At 53.6% G+C, this 17,521-nt stretch overlaps 1 protein-coding gene across 4 annotated transcripts in view; it reads right to left on the bottom strand.

Annotated features, from left to right (window-relative positions):
• Window positions 1–199: 199 nt before the first annotated feature.
• Zc3h7b (zinc finger CCCH-type containing 7B) overlaps window positions 200–17,521 on the bottom strand; it is a 55,354-nt gene continuing 38,032 nt past the window's right edge. For 3 of the 4 annotated variants that reach the window (XM_047548948.1, XM_047548951.1, XM_047548949.1), the window contains 12 exons: window positions 16,721–16,880; window positions 16,116–16,277; window positions 14,225–14,430; window positions 12,767–12,867; window positions 10,900–11,081; window positions 8,177–8,262; window positions 4,452–4,585; window positions 4,196–4,301; window positions 3,986–4,094; window positions 3,613–3,746; window positions 3,348–3,511; window positions 200–3,006 (listed from right to left, as the gene is read on the bottom strand). In XM_047548948.1, the coding sequence (XP_047404904.1) occupies window positions 2,757–3,006; window positions 3,348–3,511; window positions 3,613–3,746; window positions 3,986–4,094; window positions 4,196–4,301; window positions 4,452–4,585; window positions 8,177–8,262; window positions 10,900–11,081; window positions 12,767–12,867; window positions 14,225–14,430; window positions 16,116–16,277; window positions 16,721–16,880 (1,794 nt within the window). In that variant the 3' untranslated portion in view covers window positions 200–2,756. The remainder of the gene's footprint in view (window positions 3,007–3,347; window positions 3,512–3,612; window positions 3,747–3,985; window positions 4,095–4,195; window positions 4,302–4,451; window positions 4,586–8,176; window positions 8,263–10,899; window positions 11,082–12,766; window positions 12,868–14,224; window positions 14,431–16,115; window positions 16,278–16,720; window positions 16,881–17,521) is intronic. The other variant, XM_047548950.1, reaches the window with a different exon arrangement.

Below are 17,521 nucleotides of genomic sequence, written 5' to 3'. Positions count from 1 at the left end.
AGAAGGGCCGGCCAGGGGCGGCTCCTTCCTGGTGCTGCTGGAGCCCAACCTGGTGAGCCTCTGTGCACACAGGGATACACACTCGCCCTTCCCCGCTGGGAATGTCTGTCTGAGCCATAGCCAGCAGCAGCCAGCTCTGACCCAGAGCACAGAGCAGTCCAGGGCCAGGCAGGGAGGAACAGGAGCGCAACACCTCAGGGACAGGGTTCAAAGGACACACATTTATTTTCTAGAACAAAGGCTAAAATAAGCAAGTTTCTTTCATTTTATTTTAAGAAGGACAAAAATTGTTATTAAAACATCTACATTATTATCAAGATACTAGACCTTATGATATTTAATATTAAAGTGTGGTATTCTTAAAATTTAATACACAGACATTTTAAAAGGACCATTAAATTGATTACTGCCCAGCTGAGAAATGCAGCATCCCTCTCCCTCCCACGCAGGCCCCATGTCCACCATGCCATCTTATCCCTGTCTGCTTCGGTGGGCATGGGCCCAGACTGAACTCTGAGTCTCCCAGCTAGGGGCCCTGGAGGGGTCATGTTTGAAATAGTTACCCTCATCATTAAAAGCATTTTCTGCACCCCCACCCCTGCCCCGCCTCCCACTCTCTTCCCCACCCTGTGGGGGTGCAGCTCTGGCCAGGTCAGGGAGCCCCAAGATCTCAAAAGCCCCTGGAAAGATAACTGGCTGAAGATGAAAATCTCTGAACTCCTCCCCCTTAGGCTTTGGGGGTGAGAGAAATATTAGACAGGGGTGGTCTGGGAAACAAGCAGACGGGCAGGGTGCAGGTGGGGGCTGCAGCCACTCCTACTGCCCACACCACCTCAGAACCATGGCTCCAGTCCCTGTCTCCTTGCAAACAGTCCGGGGACCCTGAAAAACCGTCCTAATCACACAAGGATGGCTGCATTTCTGGCCAAATTCTTTATCTTTAGCCCTCATTAGAAGTGATTCCTTGGATACCACACACATATATAATATTATATAGAGCGATATATTTAATACCTGTGTATATATGCATCACGGGGGCGACATATATACACACTAAAAACAAGGCTGGTGACGACAGACTGCAACACCACGGATCAGGAGAACAAGTAGTATCACTGACATTCACAGCCACCACCCCACCTTGGGTGTGGTCTCACCTCCCCTCCAGCCACGCCACCAGCACCCAAACTGCAGTGCTGGCTTGCTGGGGGCAGGGGGCAGGGAATAGGAAAGGGTGCATGCCACGATTATTGGGAGAAGGTTGGGCAGTGGCGGCATGAGGAACAGGGTCCTCCTTAGCCCCCAGTGCCCGACATTGTATCATCACGCACTATCAATCCTTGCTAGAGGAGAAATATGGGGTCTCCATTCTCTCCATCTCACTCTCCCCAGCCTTAACCCCTGGTTCCTTCCGGGGGTGCCCCACTCCTTGTGCCAATGGTGTGGGGGATTCTGGAATGTCTGGGGAGCTAGGGGAGGCTGGGTCTGCCCATGGGGGGTGAGATGGAGGCGGGGTGCACATAGACACCTCAGAGGATGGGAGAGAGGCCTTGGTGGGTGGGGGCAGGAGCTGGAGATCAGCTGGGGTCCCAGGCAGCTGGCAGGGTAGATCAGGGAGGGGCTGGGGCAGATGGGCCTATTGGTAAGTCTTAGAGGAACTGGTACAAGTCCAGGAAAGAGGGGCCATGTTCCATCCTGGAGTGGCCCATGGAGCCCAGGGTCCAGGCTCCCTTTTCTCCACATCCCCCACCCTCCCATTCCCCTCCCCATGCCCTGTGCCTGGTGTAGAACCTGCCCTCTGCCACTTCTCCCTGAGTGGGTTTGGGGATGTAACCTCTGCTGCTCACAGCAGTGATCATTCTCTGGAGGGACCATCCCTCATGGGGTGCTGATCAGCTTCTCTGAGCAGCCCTTCCTTAGCCCCCAAGGGCACTGCATGGGGCCCCAGCACAGAGGCTCTAAATGGTAACTGGCCCTGAGACTCGACCAAAGTTTTCATCAAGCTCTGCCTTGTGCTGGGGGCTGGAGACCCTGAAGAGGTCACTCCTCCTGCTAGGACTGTTTCCTGTTCTGAAAAATGGGGTTTGGGCTGAGGATATATAATATAATCTATGCTAATGGCATGGGAGGGAAAGGGCTGGGTGGTGGTGCCAGAGAGAGCCCAGAATCCTTAGTCAGGCTCCCGAGATCATCCCCCAACTCCTCCCAGCCTTCCAACCAGACGGGAAACCGAGGCTCGGTAAGGGACCAGTGTAGTGTCCCAGGTCCATCCTCGGGCTGTATTTTAAAGTTTTAAAGCTAATTGGGGCCTCCTGCCCTTGTCCTGATCTGCCCCCAGGAAGGGGGGTGGGAGAAGGGGGAGAGGGAGAAGGACCCTCCTGCTGCAGATTCAAGTGGGGACCCCAGACTCCCCAGCCCTGAGCTTTGGACCCCCTTAGGAGCAGACACAAGTTAAAGCTGTAGGCTGAAGCTGGAGGGGTCAGCCAGGCCCCTCCCTCCTCAACCAGGAGAGTCGTGGGGGTGGGGAGGGTCTGCCCAGGTTTCAGCAGGATGAGGACCCAGGGACCCTTGAGGCTGCAGCTTGTGCACCTGGGGCGATGGGGGTGGAGAGGATGGACGGCACCCCAGGGGGCCAGGGGGTGCCTGATGAGGGTAGCCCCCCACCCCCAGCTGGTCTGACCTGACCCTTCCATCCGGTCCTCCTTCCCCTTCCCCACCCCCGACCCCAGGATTTTGCCCATGGCCAAGACCTGACCCTACTCTCCAACGGTGCTGGCAGCAGCAGCAGGGGCTTCTGGGGTGGCACCAGCAGTGTCCCCATCCTCTTGCAGCAGGAAGTTGTATTTGCCAAAGTCGTCATCCCGTGGGCACAGAAGCATGTCCTTGCGGGCCTTGGCCAACTTCTGCTTCAGCACCTCACGCCGGTCCAGCCACTCATTGAGCTCTTCCTGTCCGTGGGCGCAGCGGCACTTGTCCCCATCTGGGCAGGCCTTGCCCTTCTGGAGCCTGTGGGTGGCAGGAGGCTCACTGCCTAAGCTCTGTGCCTTCCTGCCCCAAGTTGTGAGACCTGGCCCCTCCCTCCAGGGTCGCTTTAGCCTCAGTTCATTTAGCACCTAGATGCCTGGCGCTCTTGGAGATCCAAGCCAGGGCCTGTGAAGAGGGGACTAAGCAGGTCTGAGCCCACCCCCTAATCCTGCCCCCCACCACTCGGCAGGAGACATTCCATGCCCTGCAGGCCATCTCTAGACCGAGAGGAGCAAGAGCTGGTCACTGCACCCACGTCCTCAGGCCCACCTACATCCCACCAGGCCCTGCCGCACTGCCCCACCCTGCCCTCCTTGGAGCACCTGTCACAAAGCCGGAACTCGCCCATAGGGAAGCGGTAGGCCCAGCCGCTGGCATCGCTGTCCGAGGTGAAGACCTTTTCCTTGTGCTTCTCCGACTGTATATGCTGCTGCCACTGCTTCTTGCTGTTGCTATTCTTGCCACAGAGCCAGCAGTGGTAGCCCATCTGGGGGCACAGTTGCTGTGGGTGCCAGCTCCCCACCTGCCCACCAGCCAGCCCCTCCAGTCGCCCTCCTGGGTCAGGTGTGAGCCATGGCCCAGGCTTACCATGATGTCGGCATAGTCTGTGGGCATCTGGATCTGCTTTTCTCCTTCCCGAGAGCTGATTGGGGTTCCTTCCCCGGGCTTCCCTGGGTTGTGTTTCTTCAGCCACATGTCGTAGGTCTGCTGCATGTCCAGGACTGGCCAGGGAACAGGGTGCCTAGTGAGGGGGCTTCCCCATCATCCTTTCTGCCCCATGATCCCTGCTAGACTTGGGAGCTGTGGGATTCCAGGCCCTGTTGTTAAGCCACCCCGCCTCAGTGCCTGGCCAGAGGGCGTGGCCTGCTGAGGCTGCAGACACCTGGGTGGCAGAGGGAGGCCCAGCGAGCCTGGAGGAATGTCTAGCAGAGAGGAGATGCGGGGCAAGTCTGCCACTCACTCTTGTTCTCCTTCATGAACGTCCACATGTCCCTCTCCTCAGGGCTGTGTGCGAAGGAGCAGTTGCCCACATACTGGCACTTGCGGCCGTTCTGCGCGTGGATGCAGAGCTGGGGGCAGGGGGCAGGAGAACCTGTTGAGTCCTGCCTGCTGCAGAAAGTACTTCAGGGCCCGCCATCCCTGCCCAACCTGCGCCTGCCCCCAAGCTCACATCGTATTGCTGTGGGAAGTTGCGAATGGATGGCAGTGGCCTCACTGACACCCATTTCCTCTTGGCCTTGGACATCACCAGAAGGACACGCCGTTCCTTGGTCCAGCTGCAGAAGAGAGAGGGAAGCCAGTGGGGAGAGCTTGGGGTGAGGCCTCAGAGCTGTGTGACCTCCTCAGAGAGCCCCAGCCTGTCTTTGTCTCCTCACCCACGGTGCACGGTGGCCCATCCTGCATAAGCCCCTGGCTGGGACGCTCACCAGTGACGGGCCTTGGCACTGCAGTACTTGAGCTCCTTGTCAGGTTCCACCACCTGCCCGTTCCTCCAGCACTGGCCACACACAAACTTCATCTGCAGGTCAAAGGTGCTGGGCCCATGTGTCCTTGGGGCACCCTGTGTGGGGATGTGAGAGGGGTTGGTGACACTGCAGGTACCACGTCTAAGGTCCTGGGGTCTGTTGTAGGGCCATCCAGGTCCTTGGTTCTACTGACAGGCAGTTTTTCCCAATTGCAGGGGCCCTGGCTTCTTGGTGTGGGAGCCAGGCCTGGAACGGGACTCCTGTTTCTCAACCAAGGGCTCTTTCTGCCTTCCCTGGCTGGCTCCCACCTTTTCTCACTCCCTTGGCGGTCTGTTCTGTGGAGCTGCTGCATTTCCTGGGGCGTAGCATGCTACGTCATACCTCCTGCCTTCGCACATGCTGTTCCCTGTGCCTGGAATGCCCTGCCTCTGATCTTCATCCAACTTGCTTTAGAAACTCTCTTTCAAAACTCAGCTCAAGGACTGAGGCACTGGGTTCAATTCTTAGCATCACATATAGATAAATAAATAAAATAAAAGTCCATTGACAACTAAAAAAAAAAAAACCTCAGTTCAAGTACCACTTCCTGCAGGAAGTCCTCCCTGGAGCCCTCCTGTCAGAGCTGTCCCTTTTGTGAGCTCCCACAGTTGCTGAACCACTGCACACTGACCAACTGACCAGGTCGGGAGTGCTGGGCCTATAGAGAGCAGGAGTCCCAAAGGTGGGGTGGGCAGAGCAGAGTCTACCTTGGGGAGCCCTGGACGCTGGCTTCCTCTATATTTCTTCCCCATCCTCTGCCTTGCATTTCTGGGACCAGGCAAAGGGCAAGTGCCCATCCCGTGACTGTGGCCAATCTGATGCTCTGTGAACCCTCCAGCCTCCCCATCTCCTGTGATCATTGGATGTGGGGTCACCCCTTTGGGCAGCCTAGTTCCTCCAGACTGGCGGGTGCGTGTATCCTGCTATGGCAATTTCCTCAGGACAGGAGCTGTGGCCCACACCCCTGTGACCCAGCACTGCCCAGACCAGGGCCTGCCCTGGAACAGGAAAGAACTCTGTCCTTAATACTGACTGACCCCTGGTCTGGCACAGGGAAAGCTGTAGCCTGGCTCAGCCCAGGATGATATACACATTAATCCCAAGGGCGAGGCTTTGGGATGAATAACTGGGATGCAGGTAGCCAGCTCGAGCAGGCAGATTACCCGCAGGCTCATGATTTCTGGATGTTACTCTTGATTCTCAAGAGAAGCACTGAGCATAAGGTATTGTTCTCATTTCACAGCTGAGGTAGTGGGGTGCCCAGGGCTGTGGTGGCTCAGACCTTGCTCTAAGGAACAGCTACATTGGTTCTGCGCTCCAAACAGGCTCAGGCGTTGTGCCCATGTGGTCTCACCAGCTCCCTGACACTCTCAGAGGAGGTGGGATCCTTCCCACCTAACTGAGCAGTGGCAGGCTCAGAATGGTTACCAAGCACCCTCGGGTAAGTGGCCTGAGGACAGGGGTCTGGTCTGAGGCAGGTACGCGTGTTTCTTTCTGAAATAACACTGATAAGCCATAGGCACTGGGCCCAAGCTGCTTCTGCCTGGCATCCACCCACTCCTTGGCCTCACAGAGCCACTGGCCTCACGCTCCAGATGATAAGCAAGGAAAAGCATCATGCCTGGGTCACGGTTGGGCCTGGCACAGATCTCCTGTTCCTGAGCGAGGGCCCAGCATGGTAACTTGGGTGAGTAGGGTGGGACATTTGACAACAGGTGGGGGATATAGTCCCTCATGGCACCTGTGACCAGCTAGGTCTACAGACTGTCCCGGGTGTCCCTGGTAGCACCAGTGGTCAGGAATGAGTGTTGTGGGGTCAGAGGGAGGGACAGGCCAGGATTTGGTGCTCTCTCTTTAGAGGGCTGGTTCTGTCTGAGCCCTTGCTGCTTTCCTGTTGGTCTCCTGGCCAGGAGCAAAGAAACCAGAGTGGAGCAGGGGTGGGTCAGGAAAAAGAGAAAAAGAAAAGGAACAGGAACAGGGAGGCTAGAAAAGGAAGGCCCAAGGGGACAGCAGCCCTACCAGTCAGCCTGGCCTGCTCTTCTATCCCTGCCACATTCAGACTGGCCTCATAAGGAGTTAGGGGACCCAGTTTTCCCCCAGTTTGGCTAGTGGACAGGCCTGCATGGATGCGAGTATCATTCTCGGGTATGAACACAACAGAGGGCTCGCCTTACACACACTGCCTCCCAGTCCCAGAGACCACCCCTCTCAGCCTGGTGTCCACCATGCCATCTACTATTACAGTGATCTCAAGGCCTAGGGGGGCACAAGTATTGAGCCAGTGCACATAACAGGACTTGACATGCTGCAGCTTGGATCAGCTCCTGCAAGCTCACCCTGCCCTGGCGCTGGGCGAGGCAAGGTTTTATAAGGAGGAACCCGAGGGTGATGGGGTGAAAGGAATGGTGCAGGTAGGCACCAGGTCCAGGGCAAGCTCTGGGCAAAATGTCAGTGAGCCTGGATCTGCCCCTCGGCAAGTCTCTAATGTGCTCCAAGTCTCAGTTTCCCCATCTGCAAGTGGAAAACTTAATCAAAGGTAATCAAGTTATCAAAGTTTAACCAAATTATCACCAGGAATAGGACAAACTGAGATAATATTCCAGAGAGAATATGCTCTGATATGTGAGCAGAGAACATGTCCTTGCCCCTGTGGCATAAGGAAGGTGTACATGAGCCCACAGGGAAGACCTTTTACAAAACCACTGGCTCTTCAAAAACATCTGTGTCATAGAAGACAAAGACAAATTGAGGAACTGTTTTAGATTAAAGGAGACTAAGGAGACAACAACCTCACATAGTGCATTAGCCAGAATTTTAGGAATTATTTATAAAATCTGAATAATAGTCTCGTATCAATGTTAATTTCCTGTTATAACTTTACTGTGTAAGAAAGGGTCCTTTTTTTGGTACTGGTGATTGAACCCAGGGGTGTTTTACCACTGATTACATCCCCAGCCCTTTTTTTTTTTTTTTTTTTTTTTTTTTTAATTTTGAGACAGGGTCTCACAAAATTGCTGAGGCTGGCCTTGAATTTGTGTTCCTCCTGCCTCAGTCTCCCCAGTCACTGAGATTAAAGGTGTGCACCACTGTCCTGGCTAGAGTGTCCTTATTATTTTTTTAATTTTAGTTAAAAAAAAAATTGTTTTTAGTAGTAGATGGACTCAATACCTTTATTTTTTATTTATTTATTTTTATGTGGTGCTGAGGATCTAACCCAGTGCCTCACACGTGCTAGGCAAGCGCTCTATCACTGAGCCACAACCCAAGCCCTGAGCGTCCTTATTTTTAAGACATATGCATGGAAGTATTGAGCGGTAAAAGGACATCGCATCTGCAACTTACTCTCCAATGAGTCAAGTGAAAAGATGTGCGTACTTATATGGGTATATGTATACATGCACACTCAGGACAAAGCCACACACACACACACACACACACACACACACACACGACAAAGACAGACAGACTACAAAGCAAGTGTGGGACATGAAAAAAGGTCAGCTTCTGGGGAATTCAGGAAGAGTGTCCATGGATTCTTTGTACTGTCTTACAACTTTCCAGTAAGTATGAAATTACTTCATAGTAAAGGTACAGGGACAGACCTTGTGGGGCCTGATCCCACACTCAATGCCAATCCTGGGACTTACCAAGCTGCTGCTGGCTTTTCCTGCATGGGCTTCCATCTGCTGCCAGTATTTCTTGGATTCCTGAACGATGTCCTCATGGGTCATGCCTGGGGAGGGTGGGGGCAGACACAGGTGTCCCTGAAAGGACTTAGCAAGGAGAGGTAGGGTATCTGTAGGGTGCTTGTGATACCTGAGGCCCAAGTGAAGGAGCCTCACCCCAGCCAGGTCAGGGCATGGTAAGACTCAGGATGGAGGGAATCCACTCATCCTCCCTGACCTGTTTGCTCATCTGCAACATGGGAATGAAGGCCTCCCCCTCCGCCATCTGTTGGTATCGCTGTCTCCTGAGCCTGCTGCTCAGCACACTTTCCTTTCCTCCTTCAGTGGAGGTTCAGTCCTGACCCTGCTTGAAGCCCCTAGCCCACTGGTTCTTAGGACTCCATGCTTGCCCCAGCCTAGCTCACCAGCTCACTGCCAGTCCCAAAGGGCAAATGCTGCAGACTGGTAGCCTGGATCCTGCTAAATGAATTCCTATCAGCTTTAGACTATAGAAGCCCACTCTCCAGGTCTAGCTCAGCACCTCTTCCCAACTCCTCTGCTCTTTCTAGTGCCTTCCCACAATTCGCCGTCCACTTATTCTGTGGCTACTGCTCCATAGCAGCCTCTCAGCCAGGCCACACACTGCACTTTACACCCAAATTCTTGCTGATGATCTGCAAACGTGTATCTATAGCCTAGACCTCTCCCGTGAACTTCCAGCCTCCCACATCTGGCTGCCTGCTCAATATCTGCAATTGACGTCTAACAGGCAGCTTTGACTCCCTGTCCTACTCTGAGCCTTGAGGGCACCCCTCAAACTTCCTTTTCCTATAGCCTCCCCTTTCTCAGAACATGGACCCCTATTCTTCCAGGTACTCTGACCTTGGAGTTGACCTTGACGCCATCCTTTGTTTCATACTTAACATTAACAAATCGTATAGGTTTCACTATCAAAATAAACCTGGAATGTAACTACTTCTGTCATTTCTACTGCCACCACTCTGGCCTGAGTCACACCCTTCTGCTCTTACTCCTCTAGTCTTCACCCAGCAGCTACAGCAACATGAAAATACTGATCAAACCCTGCAATTCCATGACTTAAACCCTGCCAAGGTTGCACATCACATTTAGAACAACCCAGAAGCTTCACATTCAGAACAAGGCCAACTGCAGGCATGTGCTGCTTAATGATGGGGCTACGACCTTGGAAATTTGCTTTTGGGGGATTGCCTCTTCTCTTGAAGATCACAAAGTGTCCTTACACAGATCTAGAGAGTGGGAGATAAGTGCTCCACCGGGCCTTGCTGTGATCAAGAGATGTGGTAGACAAGATGTGGCAAACTGCTTTACAGCAGACTTTAAATAAAACAAACAAACAGACAAATACTAGGGGGCTGGGGCTGAGTGGAAGAGCGCTTGCCTAGCATTTGTGAGGCACTGGGTTCGATCCTCAGCACCACATAAAAATGAATAAAATAAACGTCCATCAACAACTAAAAACAAATATTTTTTAAAAACTAACAACACTAGGGTACACTCTAAAATTACAATAAAGACAATAAGAAGTATAGTCTAGTAAAAACATAAACCAATGACAATCATTTGTTTACTATCAAGTTCTACGTACATAACTGTGCTGTGCTTTTCAGCGACTGGCAGCGCAGGTTTGTTTACCCCAGGCATCGCCCCAAACACCCGAGAACTTGTTGCACCACCAGGTTATGACAACTGTGCTGTCACTGGAGATAGGAAGCTTTCAGCTTCACTATCGTCTCATGGCACCTCCGTTGTATATACGGCCCACCGCTGATTAAAACATCACCATGCAGCACATGCCTGTATATCCATTTAAGGCCAAGAGACTCTTCCACACGTGGGTCCCTGTGGACCCTGGGGCCTCAACTCTACCCTGCCCCATTCACTGCCATAATCCTCACGGATAGTCCTCCTCCTTCCCTGGGACCTCTGGCCTTGCAGTTCCTTCTGCCTAGAACAGCCCTCTGCCCTTCTCCCCAATCTGACCTGAATTGCTCCCCCTGTGGCCCTGTGGCTCATAGATAGATGCATATCTGAAATGATTCCACTATCGATCCCTAAGGGGACACTGATTTTCCTACACACACAAAATGCTGGTAAGTAAATTATGACAGGCTGTGGGGAGAAGAGCACATCACAGGTCAGGAGGAACACAGGACTCACTTCCCAACTTGGATATCGTGTCCTGCCCCCTGGTAAGTTCTCTGGGGTAAGGGCCTTGACCAGTTCATGGCTGAATCCTCTGACACAGAGAACTGCTCAATAAATCTCTCTGAGATGAGCAAGTGGGTGAACACCTGCTAATCTGTGAAGTAGCGATTAGGATGGAACTTGCCAGGTGAGCAGATGGAGGCTAAGGGAGAGCCCCCTAACCTGACAGTCCCCAGGCAGCAAGTGGAGGAGCTGGAGCAGGGTCGACCAGCTCTGCAGCCTGGCTTGGACTCCCTCTCACCTGTGTTCCCCTGGCAGTGCCCAGGTGGGGAGAAACCTAGGATCTTCCATGCCTAGAGGCTCCCTGACAGCAGGGCTTAGTTTCCTCTGCGACATTCAGGATGCACCAACTCCTCCAAAGAACTTGCTCTCCTGAGGCCCTTCCATTGGCCATCATGCCCTGGGGCTTCCACCCGGCCAGTTCACATGACCCTTGGCCTGTCAGGCCTGCCCCTCACCTGAGTACTGCTGCAGCAGCCAGACTTTGAGCTCAATGAAGCTGTGGGCAAAGTGGCAGCTGTCCTCACGCAGGCAACCATAGCGAACCTCGTGGCGGCACACGTCGAACTGGAAGTGCTCCTGGAACTGGCGGATCTTGGAGTACTTGAGGGAGGTGGAGCGGACGATGTGCACCAGGCACCTGGTGGGCAGGTGGGGAGGACACAATGTAGACTGCAGCCCTCCCGGCCCTCCACTTCCTGGGCTGCTGCCCTTCCCAGTGCCAGGTAATCCTGAGGAGAGAGACTTGTCCGTGTGTATCGCTGCCCCATTCACTGATCCCAGAATGCGGGTGGAACAGCAGGTTAGAGGTGGGAGTCCTGCACCTGGGCAGGCCTAGGCCTGAGAGTTCCCAGTCTGCTTTATTAGTGCCCCTCAAGCTTCAATTGAGGGCCTGCTTGACCTGGAGTTGCCAGAAAGCAGAGGGCACCCAACCCCACCTGTCAGGAGGGTCAGAGAGGTGTGCCTGTGAATGGGGGAACTTCCCCTCAGGTTTCCACTAGATACACTTCCTTTAGGCCCCAAATCTTTTCTTCCTCTTTTTTTAAATTAATTTTTAAATTGGTATATTATAATTATACATAATAGTGGGATACATTGTGTCAAATTTGTGTAAGCACATAACAGAACTTAGTCAAATTCATTCCCTAGTACCTCCTCCCTTTCCTTCCCAACCTCTTCCTCTCCACTACAGCTGTTCCTTCTATTTTCATGAGATATTCCCCAGTTTTTTTTTCCTCTCTTTTTTCTCTATAGCTTCTACACATGAGAGAAAATATGATCCTTAATTTTCTGAGTGTGACTTACTTCACTTAATGCTCTCAATTTCCATTCGTTTTCCTACAGATGACATAATTCCATTCTTTATGGCTAAGTAAAACTCCACTGTGTGTATAGACCACATTTTCTTTTTTTTTTTTTTTTCGGTGGTGGGGATTGAACCCAGGGCCTTGTACTTGTGAGGCAAGCACTCTACCAACTGAGCTATATATCCCCAGCCCTAGACCACATTTTCTTTATCCGTTCATTTGTTGATGGACACCTAGGCTGGTTCCATAAATTGGTTATTGTGAACTGAAATGCTATAAACACGGGCATGCATGTACAGCTATAGTAGATTGACTTTAATTCTTTTGTATAAATGCCAAGGAGTGTGGTATAGTTGGGTCATTTGGTGGTTCCAGTCTTTGTCTTTTGAGGAACCGGCACAGTGATTTCTACTGTGGTTGTTCTAATTTATAATCTTACCAACAGTGTGTAAGTCTTCCTTTTCCCCCACATCCTTGTGGGCCAGGAATCTTAATGACCCTTACTAAAACCTAGGAGATAGGATCGCCATCAACCTAACAGATGAGGATACCCAGCAGTGGCTAGTGCTCCCACATAAAGCCAGCCATGGGCCAGGCTGGAATTTGGATCCAGGTGTGTCTGACAGCACACTGGGGCATCAAGAGGAGCAAAGGCAGCTGCCAGACCCACCCCACACCTCCCATTCCCTGTCTGATGCTGAAATCTTAACAGTGATAGTCAGAGGTGGCACCCCCAACTTGCCTGCCAACTAAGCTGCTCCCAAGCCTCAGCTTTCCCTTCTGTACAAGAGGGACAGTAACTCCTCCTCCAGAGAACTGCTGAGATAATCAAACACCCAAGACAACAGCTGGACTAGAGTAGCTGCTCAATAAACATGTTCCTGTCCTTCCAGGTAGAGACTGTCCTTTGTTTTGACACCCAAGTCTCCTCTTTGGCCTCAGCCCTTCCCCAGCCATCAGAGCTGCCGCAGGGGGCCTCTCTACCCACCCTCAGCCCCAGGCTGCAGGACCCACTCACTTGTTGTTGTAGAAGCTGTGCTTGGCAGCCAGGTTGGAGCAGACAGATGGAGAATCCTTGGTGCCTTTGCTGATGATCCGGGGTTTACTGTCAAAGCAGATCTGCCCAGGGAGGGGTTGGGTTGGGACTCTGGGAGGCCACCAGGGGAAGGGGTAGGCTGGGACCCCACACGGGTACATAGGGAAGGACAGCAGGTCCTTGTCCCAGGTCAAAGTGAGGAAAAATATCCCAGGGTTGGTGGCCCTTGTGTCTCTGGCTCTAGTTCACAGATAACCTGGGCCCTGGCTCCCTCTTTTCCCTCCTCCGAGCTCTCTCTGATCCTACCACTCCAAATGCCTGGAGCATGGGGTTATTCCATGTCTCTGTGCCTCAGTCTTCTCAACTGTAAACTGGGGATAACACCATACCTCCTTTGTCCCACAGATTCACTATAAAGGTCCAAAAAAGATAAGGAGGAACTGCAGGTGCTTTGTAACCCACATTCTGCCACATAGCTATGAGCCATGATCCCCAGGCCAGCAGCTCCCTAAGGGCCAGCCCAAATCCACCTGCTCTAAGGGTCAGGGAAGGGGCTGGTTGTGCAGCATGTGAGCCACACCAAACCCTGCCAGCAATCCAGACCCCGAGCCCTTGCTCCACAGAGATGGACATGACAGTGTCCCTTGACCTCAACAAATGAGGAGGTATAAGCCAATTTCTCTCCTAAGGCCAAGCATAGTCTTCTGTGACCACTCTGGAGAGGGACTTGACAGCTCAGTAGAGATGCTGGGATCAGAGTTGAGCCCAGGGGGTCTGAGATGCAGAAACATGGGACAGTTCTCCAGGGTGGGGACAGCCACGGTGCAGAAACTGAAGCTGGCACGGCTGGAGGGAAAGCATGTGGAGGGAGGTGTGGCGATCACGGCCGTGGGCCCCTTGTTCTGGGCAGCCGAGCGGTGCCAACCACACCATGCCCACACATGACATTTAGGGGCAACCTGGATGAGCACCCGGACTGCCTGGTCCCAGGGGGGCTGGCCATCGGGACCAGCTGACATTGAGAGGTGGATCTCAACTAGCCACGTGGCCTTCGGGCAGCTCCTGGCTTCCTCGAGCCCCAGGGTCACCATACTTACACAGGGACAGTTATCTGCCGGCCAGCGTGGCCAGGAGGGTGGGAGTGAGGATCTGAAGACTGGCAGATGACTGTCAGGGTAGAGCAGGTGGGAGGGATACTATTTCTTTCTGATCTTGGTTTCCACATTTTCAAAACAAAGGACTGGATAGGATCTGGTCTCTAGTGAGGACCCTCAGGACCCAACTGGACAGTCCAGGGATCTACTGATTCTGCAGCCAGGCCTCCCATAGCCACAGGTTCCAGGACTGACCCCCACAATGGCCGGAACCAGGGAGCAATTCCAGCCCTCCGTGGGCCTTGAACCATGGGGGAGGCGGTGGGGCGGGCAGCTGAGCGGGTACCTCACAGAGGAAGGTGAAGATGCCCTGGTGCTCCTTGAGGAGCTTAGCGATGGTGAGGCTGCCACGCTTGACGCCCCCCAGCGGGTCGAAGAGCAGGTCGCGGTTGAGGGTGCCCTTCCGCTCCTCAGTCCACACGTCGATCTCCTCCTGATGGTAGGCGAAGGTGCAGTTATCCCCGTACTTACAGTCCTGCTTGTTAATCATGTCTGCAAAGAGGCAACAGGACACACACGTTCTGCCAGGCAGGGATGGCAGCCTGCAACACCCCCAGGATCCCACTGTGGCCAGCAGGGCTCAGCTTTGCTAGACTTGGTGACCTCCTTACAAAGACGCCTTTCGAAATGCCAACCAGGCCCCTCTGTGCTGGGCACCTGCAGAGCTTAGCCACTGCTCCTCCCCACTTGCCTCCAGAGCTGTCTTCTATAGGTCAAGGAAGATGAAAAGCATTCAAAAGGCTTCTAGAAGTCTACAAGCCTCTACATAAACAGGAAGGATTTAAAAATAAATTATTATTCACCAGGAAACTAACGGTGTATGGTTAAGAGCATGGACTTCCAAGTCAGAGAAACTTGCCCTGGGACTCCTCATCACTCCCTAAGCTTCGGCTGTTTTCCAATGAGCAGAGGTCACCGAGTTGTGGGGACGAGGCCGAGGAGTGTGGAGAGGCAGAAGCAGGCTCAGACCTTGGAGAATTGCCTTTCCGGGGGTGGGATCTGATTTGTTTCTCTCCTTCTCCTCTTTCTACATTAGCCTCATCCCAAACTCCACTGGGCCACACCACAAGGAAACATGGGACACAGACCCAGAGAAGCAGGTCACATCGCAGATGCGGGTGAGGCAGGTGCAGGTAGAAGCACCATGGGAAGGGGTTTCCCACACAGCAAGTGCTAGAACCATGGGGAGTGGTCAGCACAGAGGCGAGAGAAGGCAGTGTGGGCAGCCGTAGGCCTGTCCAGTTTGGACTTGATCCCACTGGCCACGGCAGGGCTGCAGGGAGGAAGGTGACCAGCTCCCAGAAGGTTGGGTAGGTGACTTCTACATGCTGGGTCAGGAGACAAAGGCACAGCCTGGAAGATTCTCAAAGCCTTGGTCTCCTTCCTCATCCAGAACTGAGGACGGGGATCGGTGGGTGCAGAAGCAGGGCTCTGCTCTAAAGTACTTAATGACGTTGCAACTGTTCACAAACTGCCATATGGACTGGGCCACGTTACGTGGTTAGGGAATAGAAGAAAGCCAATCAGGTAAATGAGAGTGACAATAATGTAATCATCAAAAGAACTATTTTTTTGGGGGGAGGGGGTTATTGGGGATTAAACCCAGAGGTACTTTACCACTAAACCACTTCCCCAGCCTTATTATTTTTGATTTTGAGACAGAGTCTCTCTAAGTTGCTTAGGACTTTGCTGAGTTGCTGAGGCTGGCCTTGAACTTGGGATCCCTCTGCCTCAATGTCCCGAGTTGCTGGGGTTACAGGCATGCACCACCATGCTGGCTAAGAACTGACATGTGTCAAGCCCTTCTGTATGCCAGTCCTAAGTGCTTTTTGTGGATTCTCTCCACAACCCTCCTAGTAGCCCTTTGGGTCCTTACAGTGGAAAGAAATCAGCTCTCTATGAACTGCGGGACCCTCACACTTGAGAGCACAGGCCACCATAGGGCTCCAGATCCATGGAGTGGAATGTTTCCCACGGGTCTCTGGAGCCAGCTGGGATAAGGGATGCTCATTCTGACAGGGAACTTGTCTTCAATGACACCAGGGAACTCAGAGCTCAGCCCACACCTCTCCTGTGACTGATGACCACGCCTGTTCTGCTGCCCACAATGCCAGAGCAGTGCCTGGGGTGGGAGGAGCCAGGCTCTGGCTGTGCACTGGTCCTGTTGCAGGTCTCACCTTTGCACAGGTAGTAGGAGCCCACGAAGCTGGTCTTGGTGGGCCGAGGTCGGATCCGCTTCCAGCTCTGGTCCTCGGAGCTCCGGAGGCGACCCAGTAAGATGTCCCGCTTGCACTTGTGCTCGAGGCCCTCACGGTAGGTGTAGTCGCCTGCCCTGGGGCCTGTGAGCAGGATGGACAGCGACAGTGGTTCCAGGTAGAACAGAAGGGTGACCCTGGCAGCCCTAGGCAGGGGTGGGAACACCTGCCCTCACATGGGCCTCCCCAGCTCCTGCCACACCCTTCCCTGCTATGTGCTGCCTAAAGCTGGGGGACGGTGTTGGAGGGGGCCCTCCAAGGAGTCTGTTCTCCTCCCCTCCTTTGCACCACTGCCACGACCTGTGGTGAGCTTGCCCATCTCAGCATCTCTCCTGAGTTATGAAAACCATGCCCAGCAGAGGAGAGGCCTCGACCGGCACCCACACCATCCCTTCCTGCCTTGGAGGGGCTTAGTTTCTGGCTCCTCTCTCCCACTGACATACTAAAGTCCTTCTGTTCTGGACTTCCAAGTCCTGAGATTCCTGGCATGTCTGGGGACAGGGGTCTGGCCTCAGGTGTGACATTACCTGTCTTGGGGTAGCACAGCTGGCAGGCCTGCTTGAATTCGTGGGTGGCAGCCAAGGGGTTCTTGATGAGCAAGGCGGTGTTGGGCATGGAGGGCTCCGGCTGTAATGGGAGGAGGTCGGCCATCTTGGGCTGAGTGACAGCTGGACCACCACGGCCAGCCTAGGCACCGAAGGTAGAGGGTACTCTTTGATGCCACCATCCTACCCCAGAGCAGAACTATAGCTGAGGGCCCTCCCTCTTCCTTAATCCTCCCTGCCCTTGTATTGTGGTCCAAGAGCCCAAAACTCCAGAAGCAGCCCTCAGAAGTCCTCAAGCTAGGTGGGAGCAGAGGTGACGTGATCCTAGCTTAGACCCTTTCTTTGAATAAAAAGGTCAATGCGAAAGTAGAAAGAGCAGTGGCCCTGCTTGACCTCGCACATGCCATCCCCGGTGCCCAGGCATTAGCCCTCAGGAAGACCAACTCAGAGAGACTGGGTGTCTTCCCCAGGCCACATGGCTAGTGTCCAGGCTGAGGTCAAAACACAGGCTGCTCCTCCTGGTCACACACTCTCTGAAACTCAGAACAGGCTGAGCCTGGAGACCAGGGCTGTGGAAAACACGGGGAATCACTAAGGCCTCCGAGCCTTGGTGTCCTCTTCCAGGAGGCAAGGTAGGGAATATTCTGTGTGACCCCCGAACATGGCCAGTGAGGAGGGGCTAGGAGACCACTGTGGTTCCTCCCGCTGAGGGTGCCTCTTCTTGGGGGCTTCAGCAACTCACCCCATGCAGAGGGCTCACCCCAGCTCCAGAGCCCACACCAT

Source organism: Sciurus carolinensis, chromosome 4 (assembly GCF_902686445.1).
Source record: "Sciurus carolinensis chromosome 4, mSciCar1.2, whole genome shotgun sequence".
In the NCBI taxonomy this organism is placed as follows: domain Eukaryota; kingdom Metazoa; phylum Chordata; class Mammalia; order Rodentia; family Sciuridae; genus Sciurus; species Sciurus carolinensis.
The sequence above is the reverse complement of the archived record's forward strand: the minus strand, read 5'-3'. Positions and strand labels throughout refer to the sequence as shown.